Source organism: Tachysurus vachellii, chromosome 6 (assembly GCF_030014155.1).
Source record: "Tachysurus vachellii isolate PV-2020 chromosome 6, HZAU_Pvac_v1, whole genome shotgun sequence".
In the NCBI taxonomy this organism is placed as follows: domain Eukaryota; kingdom Metazoa; phylum Chordata; class Actinopteri; order Siluriformes; family Bagridae; genus Tachysurus; species Tachysurus vachellii.
The window spans coordinates 27,317,654-27,339,122 of NC_083465.1; the positions used below are offsets into that span (position 1 = coordinate 27,317,654).

Genomic DNA, 21,469 nt, shown 5'->3' on the forward strand with positions numbered 1-21,469 from the left:
TCTAAAATTCAAAAGAATTTTTTTTGGGGTTTAGATAAATCAAATTATCTATTGTTAGACTGATCAGTCAGATAGATAGAGAGATAGACAGACAGAGATAGATAGATAGATAGATAGATAGATAGATAGATAGATAGATAGATAGATAGATAGATAGATAGATGAAAGGTTTGTATTACCGGGGCTAGTTTTATATATTTATTTCTACTGCTCAGTTTCTGTAACATGTGACTTTCTTGCGCATGCGTAAACCATGAACGCACATCCATCGCATTTCGAACAGGAAGCACGGATCTGGTGACCACACGGTAAAAGTTTAGAAACTGTCGGAATGTTGATATTCATCGTACATAAATATATCTACGTGTAAGGTAAAGAAACACGTTTCGTTCTGCTCTGTTCTGTTTGTTTACCTCGTCACGTGCTTTTGGTGTGTCTTTGTCCGCGACGCCACCGAGTCTCCTGTTTACTGTATGTTGTTGTTGTGTGATGTCTGACTGTTTCAGCCTACATATAAATTAATGATCGTTAATGAACAGAATCTCTGACTTTGTGCAAGTGTACAAAGTGTACAAGATGCTGGTTTGAAACCAAAGTGTATTCACACAAAATATTGATTTAATTTAGATTTTTATTCAGCTGCTAACATGAAGCTTTGCATGTTTTGTTATTGTTTTTGCTTTTTTGGTTTAAAAGCCCTTTAAACCTTCCTGCTCCAGGGGTGTTGTATCATAGCTGCCCCTGATCCCAGACTCCAACCTCCTCAGTAGGGATATACGAGGAAAATAATTCCACTGTGCTGTAATGTATATGTGGTGGTGATAAATTCTTCTATGGCCCAATTCTATTCTATTATTTGTGAAAATCAGTTAAGGTGATTACTTGAAACTGTGTGAAGAAAGTTTTGGTCTTGTGTGATTCCCACACAGGGTTAGAAGCGCAAACACAACAGTGACAAGGACAGATAGACCGGATGAAGTCTTACACCTCAGTAACAGTGTCTTGTAAATTTGGTCTGTGCATTTTCTTTAGAAATCGCTTGGAATTTACCTGATATTGATATTGCATTGTTTTGGTTCTTGAAGCATGTATCTTTCATTCCATTTCTGCTTGTGTTAGGTGAGCTGTATGTGCAACGAGTTAACAGAACTTAGGTCAAGTTCCACTTAACACAATAATGTAGGTCTTGCTTCTTGCTGGACATGTCCATCTTCTGACCTCTAACATGTAAGGACTTAAAGGGTGACTAGCGTTTGGGGTTGGGGCAGCAAACTCCTTAAGAACATACACAGTTCCCACTGGGACCTATGAGGGCATTGATCTATTCAGAATATATATTAGCACACTCCTGGACTGACTTTGTAAGATTGTTTATGACCTTGTCTATGACTGTGGTGATATCATTTGTTTTGTCCTGGACATTCATTCTGTTCTGCACAGCACAAGCACAGCAGAGTGGCAGGGATTCATCACTGCTGTAGAGTTGAAATTGTCGCTGCGTTTCTGCAGATTTTTACATTCACTTTTAACTCCACTGATTGAGCAATTTTAGTCTACAAAATGTTGAAAATACTCTATCTGGGTTTAAATAACTTTACTCTGAAATATTAACACCCTATTATTTACTGTGTAGCACTAAATCATTAGATACTAGTGTTAGTATCTTGGCTAATGCTTTAGTCCTATTCACTGTGGGCAAATGTTCACAGAAAGGGAAAAAAACTTCCTGAGTATATGTTTAACAATCTACTCCGTTCCCCTACTAGCAGGAATATGGTTGTAAGTACACTATTAGTTATGATTGGTTCATCTACAGTCAGGTCCATAAATATTGGGACATCGACACAATTCTAACATTTTTGGCTCTATACACCACCACAATGGATTTGAAATGAAACGAACAAGTTGTGCTTTAACTGCAGACTGTCAGCTTTAATTTGAGGGTATTTACATCCAAATCAGGTGAACGGTGTAGGAATTACAACAGTTTGCATATGTGCCTCCCACTTGTTAATGGACCAAGAGTAATGGGACAGAATAATAATCATAAATCAAAATTTTTACTTTTTTAATACTTGGTTGCAAATCCTTTACAGTCAATTACAGCCTGAAGTCTGGAACGCATAGACATCACCAGACGCTGGGTTTCATCCCTGGTGATGCTCTGCCAGGTCTCTACTGCAACTGTCTTCAGTTCCTGCTTGTTCTTGGGGCATTTTCCCTTCAGTTTTGTCTTCAGCAAGTGAAATGCATGCTCAATCGGATTCAGGTCAGGTGATTGACTTGGCCATTGCATAACATTCCACTTTTTTCCCTTAAAAAACTCTTTGGTTGCTTTTGCAGTATGCTTTGGGTCATTGTCCATCTGTACATCTAGACTGTACATCTAGACTATCAGACTTTGTTCTGCCTGCACACACACAGACACATCCACCAATGTTTATACTGTTAGTTTTGGATTAGTGGTTTAGTATAATTTGGTTCATGTGATGTCAGACTCGGATGATACGAGGCTAATGGGTGTTTAATGATTGTTGATGGAATATCCTGTGACTTTTCTCCCCAGAAATATTTTAAGAAGACACCCTGTACTCTGATTTTAGTCTGCTGGAAAGAAGACTGCTGGGAAGCTACTGGGATTTCTGGGAAGAGCTTTCATCTCAGATCATTTACACTTGGTAAGGCTTTCTTTAAATAAATAAATAATTTCACAATTTTTTTCCGAGTGTATATACTGAAAAAAGTGTACATTCTGTATCCTGTACCAGATTCAAAGTTTGATCAATGTAATTTAGGAATAATGTGAAGAAATAAAATGTCAAAAATAATAAATACATATAAAACATAGAATACAATAAAGCAAACATTAATATATCAAAGCGTATTGCAGACATGCCTAGTGAAACTGTTTAAATCCACAACATTCTACCATCTAGCAAGACAAATTCACCTTGTACCCTGTATTCTTATTTTAGCCTCTTCTTGGGAAAGAAGACTGATGTGAGATTAGAAAGAAAGAAAGCTGAGTCTCAGCCCATTTCAGCTCATTTCCACTTGTACTTTCTTTTAATAAACTAAAACATATTTTCAATAACTATTCTAATTAAATTTGCTTATTTTATATAGTATCTAAAGAGTGTATATTCTAAATGAATAATTCATGACTTCTTTACCAGGTTCCATTTTTTTAAACGTGAAACTTTTTAAATGATGCAAAAATGTATAAAATTTGAGCATCTTTTTAAAATAGTTAATAGGTTTAGGGAATTACTCAGTGTTCTATTGGCTATTGTTACTAAAGGAAATGAAGCTATATTATTTATCTAGAGACAAAATAATCAGAAACTGTTTGTATTTGGACCAGTTTTATGGGTTTTTTTGTGACTGAGGAATGACACACTTTAAATGTGTCCAGTTGAGGAAAAGCTGAACAAAATATTAACCATGAACTAATCTGAATCTTTAATGTTTGAAGCCTCTTTGATGGCTGTTCATAGGATCTATTTATATATGATTATTTATTTATTTATTTATTTATTTAATTTTTTTTTTTTTATTTTAGTTGCTAGGTGTCTAATTTATTGTTGCTTTTGTATAATGTTCCACTACAGAATGAAATGTCACCGTCTGGTTCTCATGACACTAAACGCCGTCAAAGACGGATGGGTGCAAAAAATGGCAATGAGAGAAATCACCTCTGCTCAATGTGTGGGAAAAGTTTCACACGAAAAAGTACTCTCAATGTACACAAACGGATTCACACTGGAGAAAAACCTTATCAGTGCACAGACTGCGGGATGCGGTTTAATAATAAAAAAAGTCACGAACTCCATCGCCGCATTCACACAGGAGAAAAACCGTATAAGTGCACAGAGTGTGGGAAGAGTTTTATACAACTATCTGCTTTTAAAGAACACCAGCGGGTTCACACAGGAGAAAAACCGTATCAGTGTACAGAGTGTGGGAGGTGTTTTTCACAGCTGAATACTCTCAAAGTCCATCAGCGTGTTCACACAGGAGAGAAGCCATATTGGTGCTCAGAGTGTGGGAGGTGTTTTTCAGACCAGAGAAGTCTCAAGGCCCACCAGGTCATTCATACAGGAGAGAAGCAACATCATTGCACAGAATGTGGAAAGAGTTTTACAGAGCAGAGAGGTCTCAAAGCCCATTTGCGCATTCACACAGGAGAGAAGCCGTATCAGTGCACGGAGTGCGGGATGAGTTTTACGTTACGTGGTGTTTTTAAAATCCACCAGCGCATTCACACAAGAGAGAAGCCGTATCAGTGCACGGAGTGCGGGAAGAGTTTTACACACAAAAGTGTTTTTAAAACCCACCAGCGTATTCACACAGGAGAGAAGCCCTATCAGTGCAACGAGTGTGGGAAGAGTTTTACACACAATAATGCTTTTAAAACCCACCAGCGTATTCACACAGGAGAGAAGCCGTATCAGTGCAACGAGTGTGGAAAGAGTTTTACACAACAAGGAGCTTTTAAAGTCCACCAGCGCGTTCACACAGGAGAGAAGCCGTATCACTGCACGGTGTGTGGAATGAGTTTTGCATATAAAAATGTTTTTAGAGCCCACCAACACATTCACACAGGAGAGAAGCCATATCATTGCACGGAATGTGGGATGAGTTTTATATATAAAAACGTTTTTAAAACCCACCAGCGCATTCACACCGGAGAGAAGCTGTATTACTGCACACAATGTGGGAAAAGTTTTTCAAATCTGTTGAATTACAGAAAACACGAGCGAATTCACACAGGAGAGAAGCCTTATAACTGCTCCCAGTGTGGAAAGACTTTTACTCGAAATAGTCATCTTAAAAGACATCAGCTCACTCACACAAAAGACAAGACCCCATTGTGATCACATAGTGGAAAAGGTTTTAAACAACAAACTGATGGGATTACTAAATTAGTGAGTCTAATTTGATTAGCGCTAGCGATTATTACTGATTATACTGAATATATCTCGGCACGCCCAGCTGTCTGTGACTTTGGAATGATGGTGGGATATCATTTGTTTATACCGCATCGAAACCCATGATATTTTTTTTCTGTTTGCTGAGCAAAGACTCTCTGTAACAAACTTGTCAAGCCATCAGTAAAAACATTTACCTGTTTGTATACCAGTAGGTATTGAAAAGGTTTATGCATTCATCTTTGTGGATGTGACACACAATTATTTACATGATTATTCCTAAATCAGACTTAAACTTGTGAAATTAGGGATGTCATAAACCTGGTCTGTTCACACTACAATTTGAAACTTTGCAGCAGAAACTGATTCTGAAATAACTTGTCTTTCTTCTACTGTCTTTCTACTGTTTCAGTGGATAATCTGACCTAGACAGAAGATTTTCACATATCAACTGTTGACATAATCAAAAATAATGTCATGTTTTATACCAGAACTGCTTATATTGAGTAGAAATCTAGTACTTTCTACTGTCTTTAAAAAGTGTAATGTAATTAGTCCGCACTCTCAACTGTAACCTAGAAAAGGAGGTATTTTCTTTAAAAAAAAAAAAAATGCTCTTAATGTTTTGTTCTTGTTGGCAAGTCACCATGTAGATTGTCCTTGATGTTTAGAGAGCATCGTGAAAACCTCCTAGTTTTCTATCATGAACTATGAATATTGAGAAGCACCCTCTACATATGATTCAAATAAACACTACATAGCATGACTGAGTTCTAGTGTGAAGTGTGTAATGTTGGATAAGTTTCACATTGTCCTCCACTGTTTATAAAAAAACATGTTCTTTGTAAATTAAAAGTTTTAATCAACATTCTGCAAATAAGCTGCAGTAGATAGTATTGTTTATCCAAGGTCCCTGGTTCAATCAGGAGTTTGGGGTTTTCTGTGTTCTTTAATCATTAAATTATATTAAACAATATGTTTTTACATTATATTGTTTGTATATATTATTTGTATAGTTCAGATTCATTTTATTCATTTAGTCATAATGTGTTCGTACAAACAATTAGATGGATCAAGTAAATTCCTGGCAAATCCTAAATAATGTCCCATTTAATGTTTCTTATTTTTTTAGATATAACCTCATTTTCTCAGTTGAAGTTTCACCATTGTGTCTCTAAAGCTTTGTTTTAATTTGTTCTCTGATGATCCTGCTCTGTTTCCTAAAATACGAGACAGGAAGAAAGCAAAATTTTAGTGTGACTCTTTTACATATAGAGTTAAGTATTAGATGCTAATATTTTGCTCTTCATATTTTGATAATGGAATAATTCATCCAGTCTCAGAATATATTGTATATCTGTAACTGATCAGATGGTTCAAGATTCACACCCCAGTCTCAGATGTGGTGGTAATAGTGGTGCTATTGAAATGTGAAATGCTCTGTTGTTAAAGTGAAAAAACTATGAAAGGAGGGGAAAGGGGAAAAAAGGAAACTAAATTTACATATAACTGAGTTGCATAAGTGAGCACACCCTTTTATAATTAGGGGTATGATCCTATTCAGAAAGAACCAAACATTCAATGTAATGTACAGATGTAATCATACAATAGTAAAGTAATCATGCACTGATAAATTGGCTTGGTCATGCTTTGAAGATTTTTTTTACTTTCTGATATTAAGGGTGAAGCTTATATATATATATATATATATATATATATATATATATATATATATATATATATATATATATATATATATATAATGGTATTGTAATATTTAAATGTTTATGGATTTATCCCTATTTTGGCTTGCATGTTTATCTTTCATATTAACAATAATAATTAAAATATTAAATTATAATAATTATAATTCTATAATTCTTAGAATCCAAAATATTTTAAGAGAGTTCTTTAAAGGAGACTGGTGGAGAGCAGATCACAACCTAACATTATTTTCTCTAGTTTTAGTACTAAAACTATTTAACACTAAAGGGTTCAAAGGCTTTTTTTTAAAGTCTGATACAAATATGCAGTCTATTTTAAGAGTAAAAATGTTTTTACTATTATTATTTAGCCAGAAAGAGAAGTGTGAGGGTTACAACATAACATGATCATATTTCAAATTAAAACCGCCTCTAACGATTTTAATCTGATTTAATTAAAAACACAAGATATACTGTAAGCAAAAACATGTTTTTACTTGTATTACATAATACCAAAAAAAGTAAATGCTTTATTTATTTATATACATCACTGCTTAATTATCTGTCTGTGTAGGCTTCTATAAATTATTTTTAGGCATACATGATCCTTTTACCTTTGGACACAAGCCATTGTCATAGCAGATACTGTCTAAAGAGACTAAGTACCTTGAGATATCTCCTGAACTTCACTGAAAACCTAAAGATGGGAGTGACATCCAACAGAGAAGATCTCTATCACTCCTGCCTCCTCATTTTTCCTTCGGTGTGATAAATCGATGGCGCTTCACAAGACAACTATGGAGAACGCTGTGATGAATCTTATGGACTTGGCTCTCATTATTTCCCAAGGTTACACACCAATCACATTTTATTGGGCTGTTAATTATTTAGCAGTAAAGTAAATTTACTTGGCTAACTGCACAGAATAGAATTGTTTCTTTTTATAGTTGTTACAACCTGCCCCCTGTTTTTAACTGAGGTTCAGACCTGACTGGAGAGTATATAAACATTTATATTTAGTATTTAAATATATCTAATGTTAATCTTGAATTTCTGTCTTATATTAATCTTTATAATAACCTTTTGTTCTTTGTTTATGTTCTGTAAAGCTGCTTTGAGACAATGTAAAATGTAAAAAAAAAAAAAAAAAAAGCTATAGAAATACATTGAATTGCATTGAATTTAGAGGCTCTGATTATAACCGAGAGATTATAGATTAAACTGATACTAATTAAAAAATGTACGTGTTAAATTATAAAAATGATGCGGTAAAATGGGTTATTTGTAAAACATGGTGTGGGATATAGGAAAGTTGGAGAGAGTGTAGATAAAGAGGTGGTTGTGACGAAGTTTGGTAAGGGAAGCAAAGTATTAGAGTAATAAGTTTTTATAATCCAGGTGAAATGTTAAGTATGGGAGTATTGGAAAATATAAGAGGTAACACAAATCAGAAAGTAATATGGTGTGGTGATTTCAATGCACATAATACCGTATGGTGGAGTGTTAAAACAGATTATAATGGGCAGATTGTTGAGGACATGTTAGATTGGGGACGGTTAGTATGTGTTAATAATGGAAGTTGTACGAGAATTGACATAATACAAGGACGTAAGTCAGTTTTAGATATTACCCTGGTGTTAGAAAACCTAGCAAGGAAATGTGAATGGAACATTAATAAACAGAGTACAATGGGTAGTGATGTGGGGGGGATGTGGTAGCACAGTGGTTAAGGTGTTGGGCTACTGATCGGAAGGTCATGAGTTCAAACCCCAGGTCCACCAAGCTGCCACTGCTGGGCCCCTGAGCAAGGCCCTTAACCCTCAGTTGCTCAGTTGTAAGTCACTCTGGAAAAGGGTGTCTGCTAAATGCCGTAAATGTAGTGATCACTATCCTATATGGTGCAAATTTGGTATGCATATTACCCAAACTTTAGAGGAAAAAATCCTGAGATGGAAATTTAATGAAGCCAACTGGGAACTTTATACAGAATTGTGTCATAACAAGCTGTGTGAAATGATACAAGATGTTGAAAGCATTGAAGAGTTAAGTAAGGAAATAAGTGAAGTGTTAAGAAATACGGCAGAGGAAGTAATAGGAAAAAAGAAAACTATAAATAGTAAGAAAGCTGTACGTCTCCAGGCAAGGACGACATATGCTATGAGATGATTTCGCATTTATCGGATTTATATTTGAGTATGATTCTTAGACTTTTTAACAAAATATGGGAATCAGGGAATCTGCCTGCAGATTGGAAGCATGGGTTAATAGTGCCAATAGCCAAACCAGGGAAATACCGCTCCCAGCCAATTAACTATAGACCTATTACGCTGACATCAAATTTATGTAAAGTTATGGAACGAATGGTAATGAATAGATTGACGTATGTAATTGAAAGTAGAAACATTTTTTCAGCATGTCAGAGTGGATTTAGAAAAGGGAGAAATACGATGGATGCAATATTGTGTTTGGAATCTGAAATTCGAAAAGCTCAAATTAATTAAGAAGCATTAGTGGGAGTGTTTTTTGATGTAGAAAAAACCTATGATGGGGGGCACGGTGGCTTAGTGGTTAGCACGTTCGCCTCACACCTCCAGGGTCGGGGTTCGATTCCCGCCTCCACCTTGTGTGTTTGGAGTTTGCATGTTCTCCCCGTGCCTCGGGGGTTTCCTCCGGGTACTCCGGTTTCCTCCCCCGGTCCAAAGACATGCATGGTAGGTTGATTGGCATCTCTGGAAAAATTGTCCCTAGAGTGTGATTGTGTGAGTGAATGAGAGTGTGTGTGTGCCCTGCGATGGGTTGGCACTCCGTCCAGGGTGTATCCTGCCTTGATGCCCGATGACGCCTGAGATAGGCACAGGCTCCCCGTGACCCGAGGTAGTTCGGATAAGCGGTAGAAGATGAATGAATGAAAAAAACCTATGATATGTTGTGGAAAGAGGGGCTCCTGATGAAACTGGAAAGCCTGGAAATCGGTGGAAGGATGTATAACTGGATTATGAGTTTCTTATTTGGAAGAACAATTCAAGTAAGAGTAGGGTCCGCGTTATCTAATATCCTTCCGATAGAGAATGGAACTCCCCAGGGAAGTGTGATTGAGATTGAGGTAATTCAAAATCAGGCTTTGCGAATTTGTTGCTGTGCGTTTAGATCATCCCTGGTAGCCTCACTACAAGTAGAAATGCGAGAACTGCCCCTAGAACTGTGCAGGCTTCAGCTGAGACTAAGGTACTGGTATGGTGTGAAGGGTCATCTGGAAAATCATCCAGATAGATTGATTTTGAAAGAATGTTGGGAACATGAGTACAGGGAAATAACAAGCCTTGGTTGGATAGTAAGGAAGGAGGTGAACAAATTGGAGCTTAAAAATTGTGAAATTGATCCTTCTGTTGCTTTACCAGCAATCCCACCGTGGTTGTTTCATAACCCTGTAATAGATTTACAAGTTACGAAAATATTGAGTAACCCGAGGATGAATATGCCAATTGAGATAGTAGTTCAACAGTACATTACACGAGAGTATTACGATGCGCTACAGGTATTTACTGACGGCTCTAAGGATCCAGAATCTGAAAGGACTGCAGCAGCAGTATATATCCCTGCTCTTGAGACAAAGATTGCAAAAAGACTTTCAGATCAAGTGTCACTTTTTGCCTCCGAACATTTAGCTATCATACTAGCACTACAGTGGATAGAAAAAGTCCAACCAGAAAGAACACTGATTTGTAGTGAATCAATGGCAGCCCTCACTAGTCTAAGAAGTGGAAAATCCGAATCAAGGCAAGACTTGATATTAGAAATCTTTCAGAGTCTGCTTAGAACTAGGCAGCTGAAGGTGGAGGTAAACTTTCTTTGGGTACCAGCTCATGTTGGTGTGGATGGAAATGAAACGGTGGACCTGCTAGCGAAGAAAGCTTTGAATCATTTTCAGATAGACATTAAGGTAGCTTTGAGTAGAGCTGAATTCAAGGTAGTGATTTCATCAGAAGTATGTAAAAGGTGGCAGGAAGTATGGAATAGTCGGACTAAAGGAAGACATCTCTTCCAGATAAAGGAGAATGTTGGAATTGAGAGGAAAAGATTAGGAAATAGAAAGAAGGATGTGGTCATCACAAGATTAAGAATCGGACATATGCACTAAACCATAATCTCTTTAGAATAGGAAAGCATGAAACGGGTGAATGTGAGAAGTGTGGGGAATTGGAAACAGTGAGGCACATACTAGATAAGTTATTTAAATATCTAAAAGATACAGGAACGATAGATAGAATTGTTTTTATTGTCTTTATTTCTCCCCTCTTCTTTCCTCTCTGTGTTCGCTCCACACTCCGAATCAGTAGGTGGCGGCAATGCACCTTTTCGTTGGTCTGCCAAACCGCCATAAAACACCACAAGAAGAAGAAGAAGGTGACCACACGGTAAAAATTTAGAAACTGTCGGAATGTTGATATTCATCGTACATAAATATATCTACGTGTAAGGTAAAGAAACACGTTTCGTTCTGCTCTGTTCTGTTTGTTTACCCCGTCACGTGCTTTTAGTGTGTCTTTGTCCGCGACGCCACCGAGTCTCCTGTTTACTGTATGTTGTTGTTGTGTGATGTCCGTTTCCTGTTTCCGACAGGCCCAAGACTTTGTTTTGTTGGTTTATTTGTTAAGTAACGAGTTTAGTCTCCTGATCCTGCCCTGTTACTGTGCTGCTGTTTGCCTCGTTTGGGATTTTTTTGTTTGTTTGTTTTATTTATTTTTATCTTATTTTATTTGCTGTTTTTTGTTTATTTATATATTAGTTTGTCCAAAATAGCTTGAACTGCACATGTTTAAACCCCAGTCTGCTTTGACATCTTTGCCAGTGAGAGACCTTGCTGATGCAGTATAATTACATTGGGTCTTGTTGCTGTGCTCAGTCTTGCTATGTTTATGCTGTGACATGAACCTGTCTTGCACGACATCACCTTAGTAGCAGAGCTTTTGGCTCTTCCTAAACCTACATTGGATCATATCTTTCAATTACTGACTGTTTTTCAGCCTACATATGAAATGAATGATCATTAGAACATCCTTGGTGTAATTGTTTAATCATACATCTGACCTTGCTACTACAGAATCTCTGACTGTGCAAATGTACAAAGTGTGCAAGATGCTGGTTTGAAACCTGGTCCTGTATTTTTGTCCATCTGCCACCCAGCAGAAGGTTTTGAGGAATTACCTAAAGTTAAGGACTGCCAGTCTGCATCTGCATCTAGACTATCAGACTTTGTTCTGCCTGCACACACAGACGCATCCACCAATGTTTATACTGTTAGTTTTGGATTATTGGTTTAGTATAATTTGGGACATGTAATGTCAGACCCGGATGATACGAGGCTAATGGGTGTTTAATGATTGTTGATGGATTATCCTGTGACTTTTCTTCCCAGAAACATTTTAAGAAGACACCCTGTACTCTGATTTTAGTCTGCTGGAAAGAAGACTGCTGGGAAGCTACTGGGATTTCTGGGAAGAGCTTTCATCTCAGTTCATTTACACTTGGTAAGGCTTTCTTTACATAAATAAATATTTTCATTAAATTTTCAAATGAAAATAATTGCTTTAAATGGTGCATAACTGAGTGTATATGCTGAAAGTGTACATTTTGTATATACTAACAAACTTATTGCAGACATGCCTAGTGAAACTGTTTAAATCCACAACATTCTACCATCTAACAAGACAAATTCACATTGTACCCTGTATTCTTATTTTAGCCTCTTCTAAGGAAAGAAGACTGATTTGAGATTAGAACGAAAGAAAGCTGAGTCTCATCTCATTTGAGCTCATTTCCACTTGTTCATTCTTTTAAATTAACTAAAAAATATTTTCAATAGCTCTTCTAATTACATTTGCTTATTTTATATATTATCTAAGGAGTGTATATTCTAAATGAATAATTTATGTCTATACCAGGATCCATTTTTTTATGTGATTTAGCTTTAATGAACTTTAATGAAGTAAAACCTTTTAAATAATGCAAATATTAATCAAATTTGAGCATCAGTTTAAAATAGTTAATAGGGTTAGGGAATTACTCAATGTTCTATTGGGTATTGTTACTAAAAGATATTAAGCTATATTAGATATCAAGACACTAAACGATCAGAAACCGTATATATTTGGACCAGTTTTTAAGGTTTTGTGACTGAGGAATGACACTCTTTAAATGTGTTCAGTTGAGGAAAAGCTATTAAGCAAAATATTAACCATCAACTAATCTTTAGTGTTTGAAGCCTCTTTGCTGGCTGTATGAAGGATCAATTTATATATGGTTATTTGTTTCATTATTTTTTTGACTAAAATTATTGTTGCTAGTTGCTACCAAATATTCTGTCTAAAATTAGGTGTCTAATCCATTGTTGCTTTTGTATAATGTTCCACTACAGAGTGAAATGTTACCGTCTGGTTCTCATGACACTAAACGCCGTCAAAGACGGATGGGTGCAAAAAATGGTAATGAGAGAAATCACCTCTGCTCACTGTGTGGGAAAAGCTTCAAACGAAAAAGTACTCTCAATGTACACAAACGGATTCACACTGGAGAAAAACCTTATCAGTGCACAGACTGCGGGAGGAGGTTTAATAATAAGAAAAGTCATGAACTCCATCGCCGCATTCACACAGGAGAAAAACCGTATCAGTGCACAGAGTGTGGGAAGAGTTTTATACAACTATCTGCTTTTAAAGGCCACCAGCGGGTTCACACAGGAGAGAAGCCACATCAGTGTACAGAGTGTGGGAAGAGTTTTTCACAGCTGAATCGTCTCAAAGTCCATCAGCGTGTTCACACAGGAGAGAAGCCGTATTGGTGCTCAGAGTGTGGGAGGGGTTTTTCACAGCTGAATCGTCTCAAAGTCCACCAGCGTGTTCACACAGGAGAGAAGCCGTATCACTGCACAGAGTGTGGGAAGAGTTTTATACATCATGGGTCTTTTGAAATCCACCAGCGCATTCACACAGGAGAGAAGCCGTATCAGTGCAACGAGTGTGGGAAGAGTTTTACACACATTGGTGCTTTTAAAATCCACCAGCGTATACACACAGGAGAGAAGCCGTATCAATGCAACGAGTGTGGGAAGAGTTTTACACACAATGGTGCTTTTAAAATCCACCAGCGTATTCACACAGGAGAAAAGCCGTATCAGTGCAACGAGTGTGGGAAGAGTTTTACACGACAAGAAACTTTGAAAGTCCACCAGCACGTTCACACTGCAGAGAAGCCATATCATTGCACGGAATGTGGGCTGAGTTTTAAATATAGAAGCGTTTTTAAAAAGCACCAGCGCATTCACACCGGAGAGAAGCCGTATTACTGCACACAATGTGGAAAGAGTTTTTCAGAACTGACTATTCTAAATGTCCACCAGCGTGTTCACATGGGAGAGAAACGGTATTGCTGCAAACATTGTGGGAAAAGTTTTTCAGATTGGTCGAATTACAAAAAACACGAGCGAATTCACACAGGAGAGAAGCCTTATAACTGCTCCCAGTGTGGAAAGACTTTTACTCAAAATAGTCATCTTAAAAAACATCAGCTCACTCACACAAAAAACAAGACCACACCGTGATCACATAGTGGAAAAGGGTTTAAACAACAAACTAGTTTTCAAACACACCAGCACATTCACACTGATGGGATTACTGAATTAGTGAGTCTAATTTGATTAGTGCTAGCGATTATTACTGTTTATACTTAATATATCTTGGCACGCCCAGCTGTCTGTGACTTTGGAATGACGGTGGGATATCATTTGTTTATACCGCATCGAAGCCCATGATGTTTTTCTTTTCTGTTTGCTGAATACTCTCAACGTCCATCAGCTTGTTCACACAGGAGAGAAGCCGTATTACTGCACACAATGTGGGAGGGGTTTTTCAAAACACAGAACTCTCAAAGCCCATTTGCGCATTCACACAGGAGAGAAGCTGTATCAGTGCAATGAGTGTGGGAAGAGTTTTATACAACAAGCGACTTTTAAAACCCACCAGCTCATTCACACAGGAGAAAAAAGAGAACTATTTCTCACTATTTAGGACAAAATATGTGCTTTAGAAACATTTGAAATTCGAGACAATATTGCACCAATAATGTCTGGTGAATTTATCCAAGGCCTCAAGTTCTGTTCTGAGCAAGTCTGGGTTTCTGTGTGTTTTTGAATATTGTCAGCTAGTAAAATTACTGGTGTTTAAAAAAGAAAATATTAACATGGTAAGATTTTTTTTTTCTTTTTTTTCTTTTTTTTAACAAACAAATACTGTACATTTCAAAAAATAAATAAATAAATCATTATTCCAAGTTTTATTAATGTTATTTAGATTTAATATGAAGTCAAATTTTAAATGTAGCAAATATTGATAATAAATGTATAGAAAAATAGATAAGCATTATTAAGCACATCATGACAGTAATTATTCTCTATTCACAATGTTTTATATTATTACGAGACAATTTGAGTATGTTTTTAGGTTAATAAGTCAATAAAGGTTAATAGGGTTAGAAATTAACATGCCATTGGATAGTTTGCTAAAGGAAATTTAGTGACATGATCTAGATATCTATATAAAGATATACCAGTTTCTTAAAAGGGATTTGTTAATGATGTATATTTTAAGCAATGTTTTAAGCAGTTTAACAAAAAGTCTGTTGGCTACGTTGCTGCTAGAAGTGTTGTGGCAAAACTTTCCTACAGTGTTGCTTTTGAATAAGGAATCCAAAAGCTCATTTATGGGATGGGGGGAGATTCCAAAACAAACCCTAAAAAGTTATATTTGGATGGAATGAACACCTATAGTGAGACCTAAATTAATTAAATTAAGTTTTATAGTTTGGTAGATGTCCCTACCATAAACATTCCTACCACAAATGTTCCTGCCATTTTTATCTCATATTTTATATATTTTTTATATAGTTTATACTTTTTATCTACCTACTTTTGGTTTTATTTTTAATCCCTAATTGCATTCCGTTTATGTTTGAATACCAGACAGATGCAAAAAGCATTTCACCTCATGTCGTACTCTATGTATGTGTATGAGACAAATAAGATTTGATTTGATAAATGTTCCTGCCATTTAGGGGAGTGTGGGTGCACGTGCTTGATAAGATCTGACATTACTGAGGTGACTGAGAGGTCACATAAACACAAGCACACACACATACCAGGCTACACAAGCACACACCTAGGGTATAAAAGGTAGAGCTGAATCACTAATCTTTGCCTCTTCACTGTGTAGACTCGGCATTCTGCACTGTATGGAAGACGCCCTTTGCTGCAGCAAAATAAATATCATTTTTACTCCTTTGCTTTTACCACCAACTCTGAGTCAGACTGTGTTATTTAAATGTAGATCAAAACAGCCACCACACCTTGAACATATGCGGGACTCCGCTGTCCTGAAAATGGCAGTGTTGCCTCTCTTATGGCTTGGGACAGTTTGGCCCTTGCTGTTCTTAAGACCGTCTTGTCCAATGCTCTGAAGGCTAAGTCTTTAGTCTTCAGCAGCACATGCACCAGCGCAGTCATCCACGGCTTCTGGCTGGAGTGCGTGGTGATGGTCTTGGAGACAGACAGCTCATCAATGCACTTGGCGATGTAGCTGGTAGGCCGTGTACTCCTCCAAGTCACCATTGGTTCTCTGAGGATGTTCCAGTCGGTGCATTCAAAACAGTCCTGCAGAGCAGAGGTGGCTCCTGTTGTCCATGTATTCAGCTGCTTCAGAACCGATTTAAAGCATCTGACAAGTGGTCTGTATGCTGGAATTAGCACAACACACGCCAGGGATGTTCATGTAAACAAGATCCAGCATGTTTGCCCCTCTCATTTAAAAGTCTACATGAAAACAGTGGTGAATTTCTGTGGTAAATAAAATGGCCTGCATATAACAGTCACAAACTCCACTAGCAATGTGCAGTAAAAAGAAACAAGCACAGAGTTCTTACACCATTCTGTGTTGAAGTAAAAACACACCACCACCGCAAGACTTACTGCACAGAGCTGCATTTCGGTTTTACGAAACGAGGTGAGCCCGTCTAGCTGAGTGCCAGTGTCCAGAACTCTGTCACTGAGCCACGTCTCTGTGAAAACAAAGACACAGCAATCTCTGTGTTCGAGTAGGATGTAGTTTATTTTATTGTCCAAGTAGCAAACATTTGAAAGCAGGATGGATGGGAAAAGACTGACTGAAAAGACAAACCTGCACATTGACAGGGTCAGAGCTCATGTGGGCTCCACTGCAAATTTTCTTGGACTTTTAGCAGAGTGTGTTTAACTTTTTCTGACAGACACGCTGTATCCGCAAAAAGCCAACAGCATTGTGGATGACCCCACACACCCCTCACACAGACTCCACCCTCCTGCCGTCTGGAAAAAGGTACCGAAACATCCGGGCCCTCACAACCAGACTGTGTTACAGTTTCTTCCCACAAGCCATCAGACTCCTTAATAACTGAACTGAACTGTACCGAGCACAACATATACACACACATCACCTGTATGGACTGCACTGACCTACACCAAATACACACACTTCCAATATACATAAATCAACCTGTTTTTCATGCTGCTTACATCCATCAAACTGTTTGTCTGCAACAGCTATATATGGTTGAAATGACAATAAAAGCTTCTTGACTTGAGTTTATAGCTGCTTTAATGTAATCAATAATAGAAACTAATTGTTCCAAACAATAAATTTAATATGAACAAATTAAAATTATGCAGTAAAAATGTACCATTTAGAATGAGAGTATTGGGAATGAATATTTTTATGCCCTGTTTATCAAAACACACACAGTATTAACACATGAATGAATAGATTGGATGCTCAAACACAAGGACACCTTCCATTCTCCTTAATTTATAATGCAGATGTGATAAATTATCATTCAGTGCCATGGTAACACGTGTATATACACATTTTTAATCCATTGTGCTCCTACAAAAAATAAAAATAAATAAATAAAACGGGTTGTATTACCGGGGCTGGTTTTATATATTTATTTGTACTGCTCAGTTTCTGTAACATGTGACTTTCTTGCGCATGCGTAAACCATGAACGCACATCCAGCGCATTTCGAACAGGAAGCACGGATCCGTTGACCACACGGTAAAAGTTTAGAAACTGTCGGAATGTTGATATTCATCGTACATAAATATATCTACGTGTAAGGTAAAGAAACACGTTTCGTTCTGCTCTGTTCTGTTTGTTTACCCCGTCACGTACTTTTGGCGTGTCTTTGTCCGCGACGTCACCGAGTCTCCTGTTTACTGTATGTTGTTGTTGTGTGATGTCCGTTTCCTGTTTCCGACAGGCCCAAGACTTTGTTTTGTTGGTTTATTTGTTAAGTAACCAGTTTAGTCTCCTGATCCTGCCCTGTTACTGTGCTGCTGTTTGCCTCGTTTGGGATTTTTTTGTTTGTTTGTTTTATTTATTTTTATCTTATTTTATTTGCTGTTTTTTGTTTATTTATATATTAGTTTGTCCAAAATAGCTTGAACCGCACATGTTTAAACCCCAGTCTGCTTTGACATCTTTGCCAGTGAGAGACCTTGCTGATGCAGTATAATTACATTGGGTCTTGTTGCTGTGCTCAGTCTTGCTATGTTTATGCTGTGACATGAACCTGTCTTCCACATCACCTTAGTAGCAGAGCTTTTGGCTCTTCCTAAACCTACATTGGATCATATCTTTCAATTACTGACTGTTTTTCAGCCTACATATGAAATGAATGATCATTAGAACATCCTTGGTGTAATTGTTTAATCATACACCTGACCTTGCTACTACAGAATCTCTGACTGTGCAAATGTACAAAGTGTGCAAGATGCTGGTTTGAAACCTGGTCCTGTATTTTTGTCCATCTGCCACCCAGCAGAAGGTTTTGAGGAATTCCCTAAAGCTAAGAACTGCCAGTCTTTATCTACATCTAGACTATTCAGACTTTGTTTTGCCTGCACACACACAGACGCATCCACCAATGTTTATACTGTTAGTTTTGGATTATTGGTTTAGTTTAATTTGGTTCATGTGATGTCAGACTCGGATGATACGAGGCTAATGGGTGTTTAACGATTGTTAATCCTTGTTTATCCTGTGACTTTTCTCCCAAGAAACATTTTAAGAAGACACCCTGTACTCTGATTTTAGTCTGCTGGAAAGAAGACTGCTGGGAACCTACTGGGATTTCTGGGAAGAGCTTTCATCTCAGTTCATTTACACTTGGTAAGGCTTTCTTTAAATAAATAAATATTTTCATTAAATTTTCAAATGAAAATAATTGCTTTAAATGGTGCATAACTGAGTGTATATGCTGAAAAAAGTGTACATTTTGTATATACTAACAAACGTATTGCAGACATGCCTAGTGAAACTGTTTAAATCCACAACATTCTACCATCTAACAAGACAAATTCACATTGTACCCTGTATTCTTATTTTAGCCTCTTCTAAGGAAAGAAGACTGAGTCAGCTCATTTGAGCTCATTTCCACTTGTTCATTCTTTTAAATTAACTAAAAAATATTTTCAATAGCTATTCTAATTACATTTGCTTATTTTATATATTATCTAAGGAGTGTATATTCTAAATGAATAATTTATGTCTATACCAGGTTCCATTTTCTTAATGTGATTTAGCTGTAATGAACTTTAATGAAGTAAAACCTTTTAAATAATGCAAATATTAATCAAATTTGAGCATCAGTTTAAAATAGTTAATAGGGTTAGGGAATTACTCAATGTTCTATTGGGTATTGTTACTAAAGGATATTAAGCTATATTAGATATCAAGACACTAAACGATCAGAAACCGTATATATTTGGACCAGTTTTTAAGGTTTTGTGACTGAGGAATGACACACTTAAAATATGTTCAGTTGAGGAAAAGCTGCACAAAATATTAACCATCAACTAATCTTTAGTGTTTGAAGCCTCTTTGCTGGCTGTATGAAGGATCAATTTATATATGGTTATTTGTTTCATTATTTTTTTGACTAAAATTATTGTTGCTAGTTGCTACCTAAAATTCTGTCTAAAATTAGGTGTCTAATTTATTGTTGCTTTTGTATAATGTTCCACTACAGAATGAAATGTCACCGTCTGGTTCTCATGACACTAAACGCCGTCAAAGACGGATTGGTGCAAAAAATGGCAATGAGAGAAATCACCTCTGCTCAATGTGTGGGAAAAGTTTCAAACGAAAAAGTACTCTCAATGTACACAAACGAATTCACACTGGAGAAAAACCTTATCAGTGCACAGACTGCGGGATGCGGTTTAATAATAAGAAAAGTCACGAACTCCATTGCCGCATTCACACAGGAGAAAAACCGTATCAGTGCACAGAGTGTGGGAAGAGTTTTATACAACTAGCTGCTTTTAAAGGCCACCAGCGGGTTCACACAGGAGAGAAGCCACATCAGTGTACAGAGTGTGGGAGGTGTTTTTCACAGCTGAATCGTCTCAAAGTCCATCAGCGTATTCACACAGGAGAGAAGCCACATCAGTGCACAGAATGTGGAAAGAGTTTTACAGAGCAGAGAAGTCTCAAAGCCCATTTGCACATTCACACAGGAGAGAAGCCGTATCACTGCACAGAGTGTTGGAAGAGTTTTACACATTATGGTTCTTTTAAAATCCACCAGCGTATTCACACAGGAGAGAAGCCGTATCAGTGCAACGAGTGTGGGAAGAGTTTTACACACAATGGTGCTTTTAAAATCCACCAGCGTATTCACACAGGAGAGAAGCCGTATCAGTGCAACGAGTGTGGGAAGAGTTTTACACACAATAGTGCTTTTAAAACCCACCAGCGCATTCACACCGGAGAAAAGCCGTATCAGTGCAACGAGTGTGGGAAGAGTTTTACACAACAAGGAGCTTTTAAAAACCACCAGCGCGTTCACACAGGAGAGAAGCCGTATCAATGCAACGAGTGTGGTAAGAGTTTTACACATAATAGTTCTTTTAAAGCCCACCAGCACGTTCACACTGCAGAGAAGCCATATCATTGCACGGAATGTGGGCTGAGTTTTAAATATAGAAGCGTTTTTAAAACCCACCAGCGCATTCACACCGGAGAGAAGCCGTATTACTGCACACAATGTGGAAAGAGTTTTTCAGAACTGACTATTCTAAATGTCCACCAGCGTGTTCACATGGGAGAGAAACGGTATTGCTGCAAACATTGTGGGAAAGGTTTTTCAGATTGGTCGAATTACAGAAAACACGAGCGAATTCACACAGGAGAGAAGCCTTATAACTGCTCCCAGTGTGGAAAGACTTTTACTCGAAATAGTCATCTTAAAAGACATCAGCTCACTCACACAAGAAAAGACCCCACTGTGATCACATAGTGGAAAAGGGTTTAAACAACAAACTAGTTTTCAAACACACCAGCACATTCACACTGATGGGATTACTGAATTAGTGAGTCTAATTTGATTAGTGCTAGCGATTATTACTGTTTATACTTAATATATCTTTGCACGCCCAGCTGTCTGTGACTTTGGAATGACGGTTGGATATCATTTGTTTATACTGCATCGAAGCCCATGATATTTGTTTTTTTTCTGTTTGCTGAATACTCTCAACGTCCATCAGCTTGTTCACACAGGAGAGAAGCCGTATTACTGCACACAATGTGGGAGGGGTTTTTCAAAACACAGAACTCTCAAAGCCCATTTGCGCATTCACACAGGAGAGAAGCTGTATCAGTGCAATGAGTGTGGGAAGAGTTTTACACAACAAGCGACTTTTAAAACCCACCAGCTCATTCACACAGGAGAAAAAAGAGAACTATTTCTCAC

General features: G+C 37.3%; 2 protein-coding genes across 5 annotated transcripts; both read left to right on the forward strand.

Moving 5' to 3' along the window:
- The first annotated feature begins 250 nt into the window (after positions 1–250).
- On the forward strand, positions 251–5,920 carry LOC132847666 (gastrula zinc finger protein XlCGF26.1-like). Its single transcript, XM_060873168.1, has 4 exons — positions 251–371; positions 2,097–2,269; positions 2,567–2,678; positions 3,612–5,920. Exon 4 carries the CDS (start codon positions 3,618–3,620, stop codon positions 4,875–4,877), a length of 1,260 nt encoding a protein of 419 aa, XP_060729151.1. The 5' UTR covers positions 251–371; positions 2,097–2,269; positions 2,567–2,678; positions 3,612–3,617; the 3' UTR covers positions 4,878–5,920.
- A 5,087-nt stretch (positions 5,921–11,007) lies between these two features.
- On the forward strand, positions 11,008–21,150 carry LOC132847665 (zinc finger protein 665-like). Of its 4 annotated transcripts, XM_060873167.1 has the most exons (4): positions 11,008–11,049; positions 12,051–12,162; positions 13,050–14,193; positions 19,881–21,150. In XM_060873167.1, exons 3-4 carry the CDS (start codon positions 13,056–13,058, stop codon positions 21,014–21,016), a joined length of 2,274 nt encoding a protein of 757 aa, XP_060729150.1. In that variant the 5' UTR covers positions 11,008–11,049; positions 12,051–12,162; positions 13,050–13,055; the 3' UTR covers positions 21,017–21,150. The 4 variants fall into 4 exon arrangements, with proteins under 4 accessions (XP_060729150.1, XP_060729149.1, XP_060729147.1 ...); XM_060873164.1 differs by lacking the exons at positions 11,008–11,049; positions 12,051–12,162; positions 13,050–14,193 and adding exons at positions 17,706–17,832; positions 18,774–18,885 and having other exon boundaries at positions 19,745–21,150; XM_060873165.1 differs by lacking the exons at positions 11,008–11,049; positions 12,051–12,162; positions 13,050–14,193 and adding exons at positions 17,719–17,832; positions 18,811–18,885 and having other exon boundaries at positions 19,745–21,150.
- The last annotated feature ends 319 nt before the right edge of the window (positions 21,151–21,469 follow it).

Bases quoted from the DNA above. Each gene is read 5' to 3' on its own strand.
- LOC132847666 (XM_060873168.1), top strand. From the start codon at position 3,618: ATGTCACCGTCTGGTTCTCATGACACTAAACGCCGTCAAAGACGGATG.
- LOC132847665 (XM_060873167.1), top strand. From the start codon at position 13,056: ATGTTACCGTCTGGTTCTCATGACACTAAACGCCGTCAAAGACGGATG. The intron at 14,194-19,880 runs ATCAGCTCACTC...CTCTCAATGTAC, and splicing joins AAATAGTCATCTTAAAAAAC to ACAAACGAATTCACACTGGA.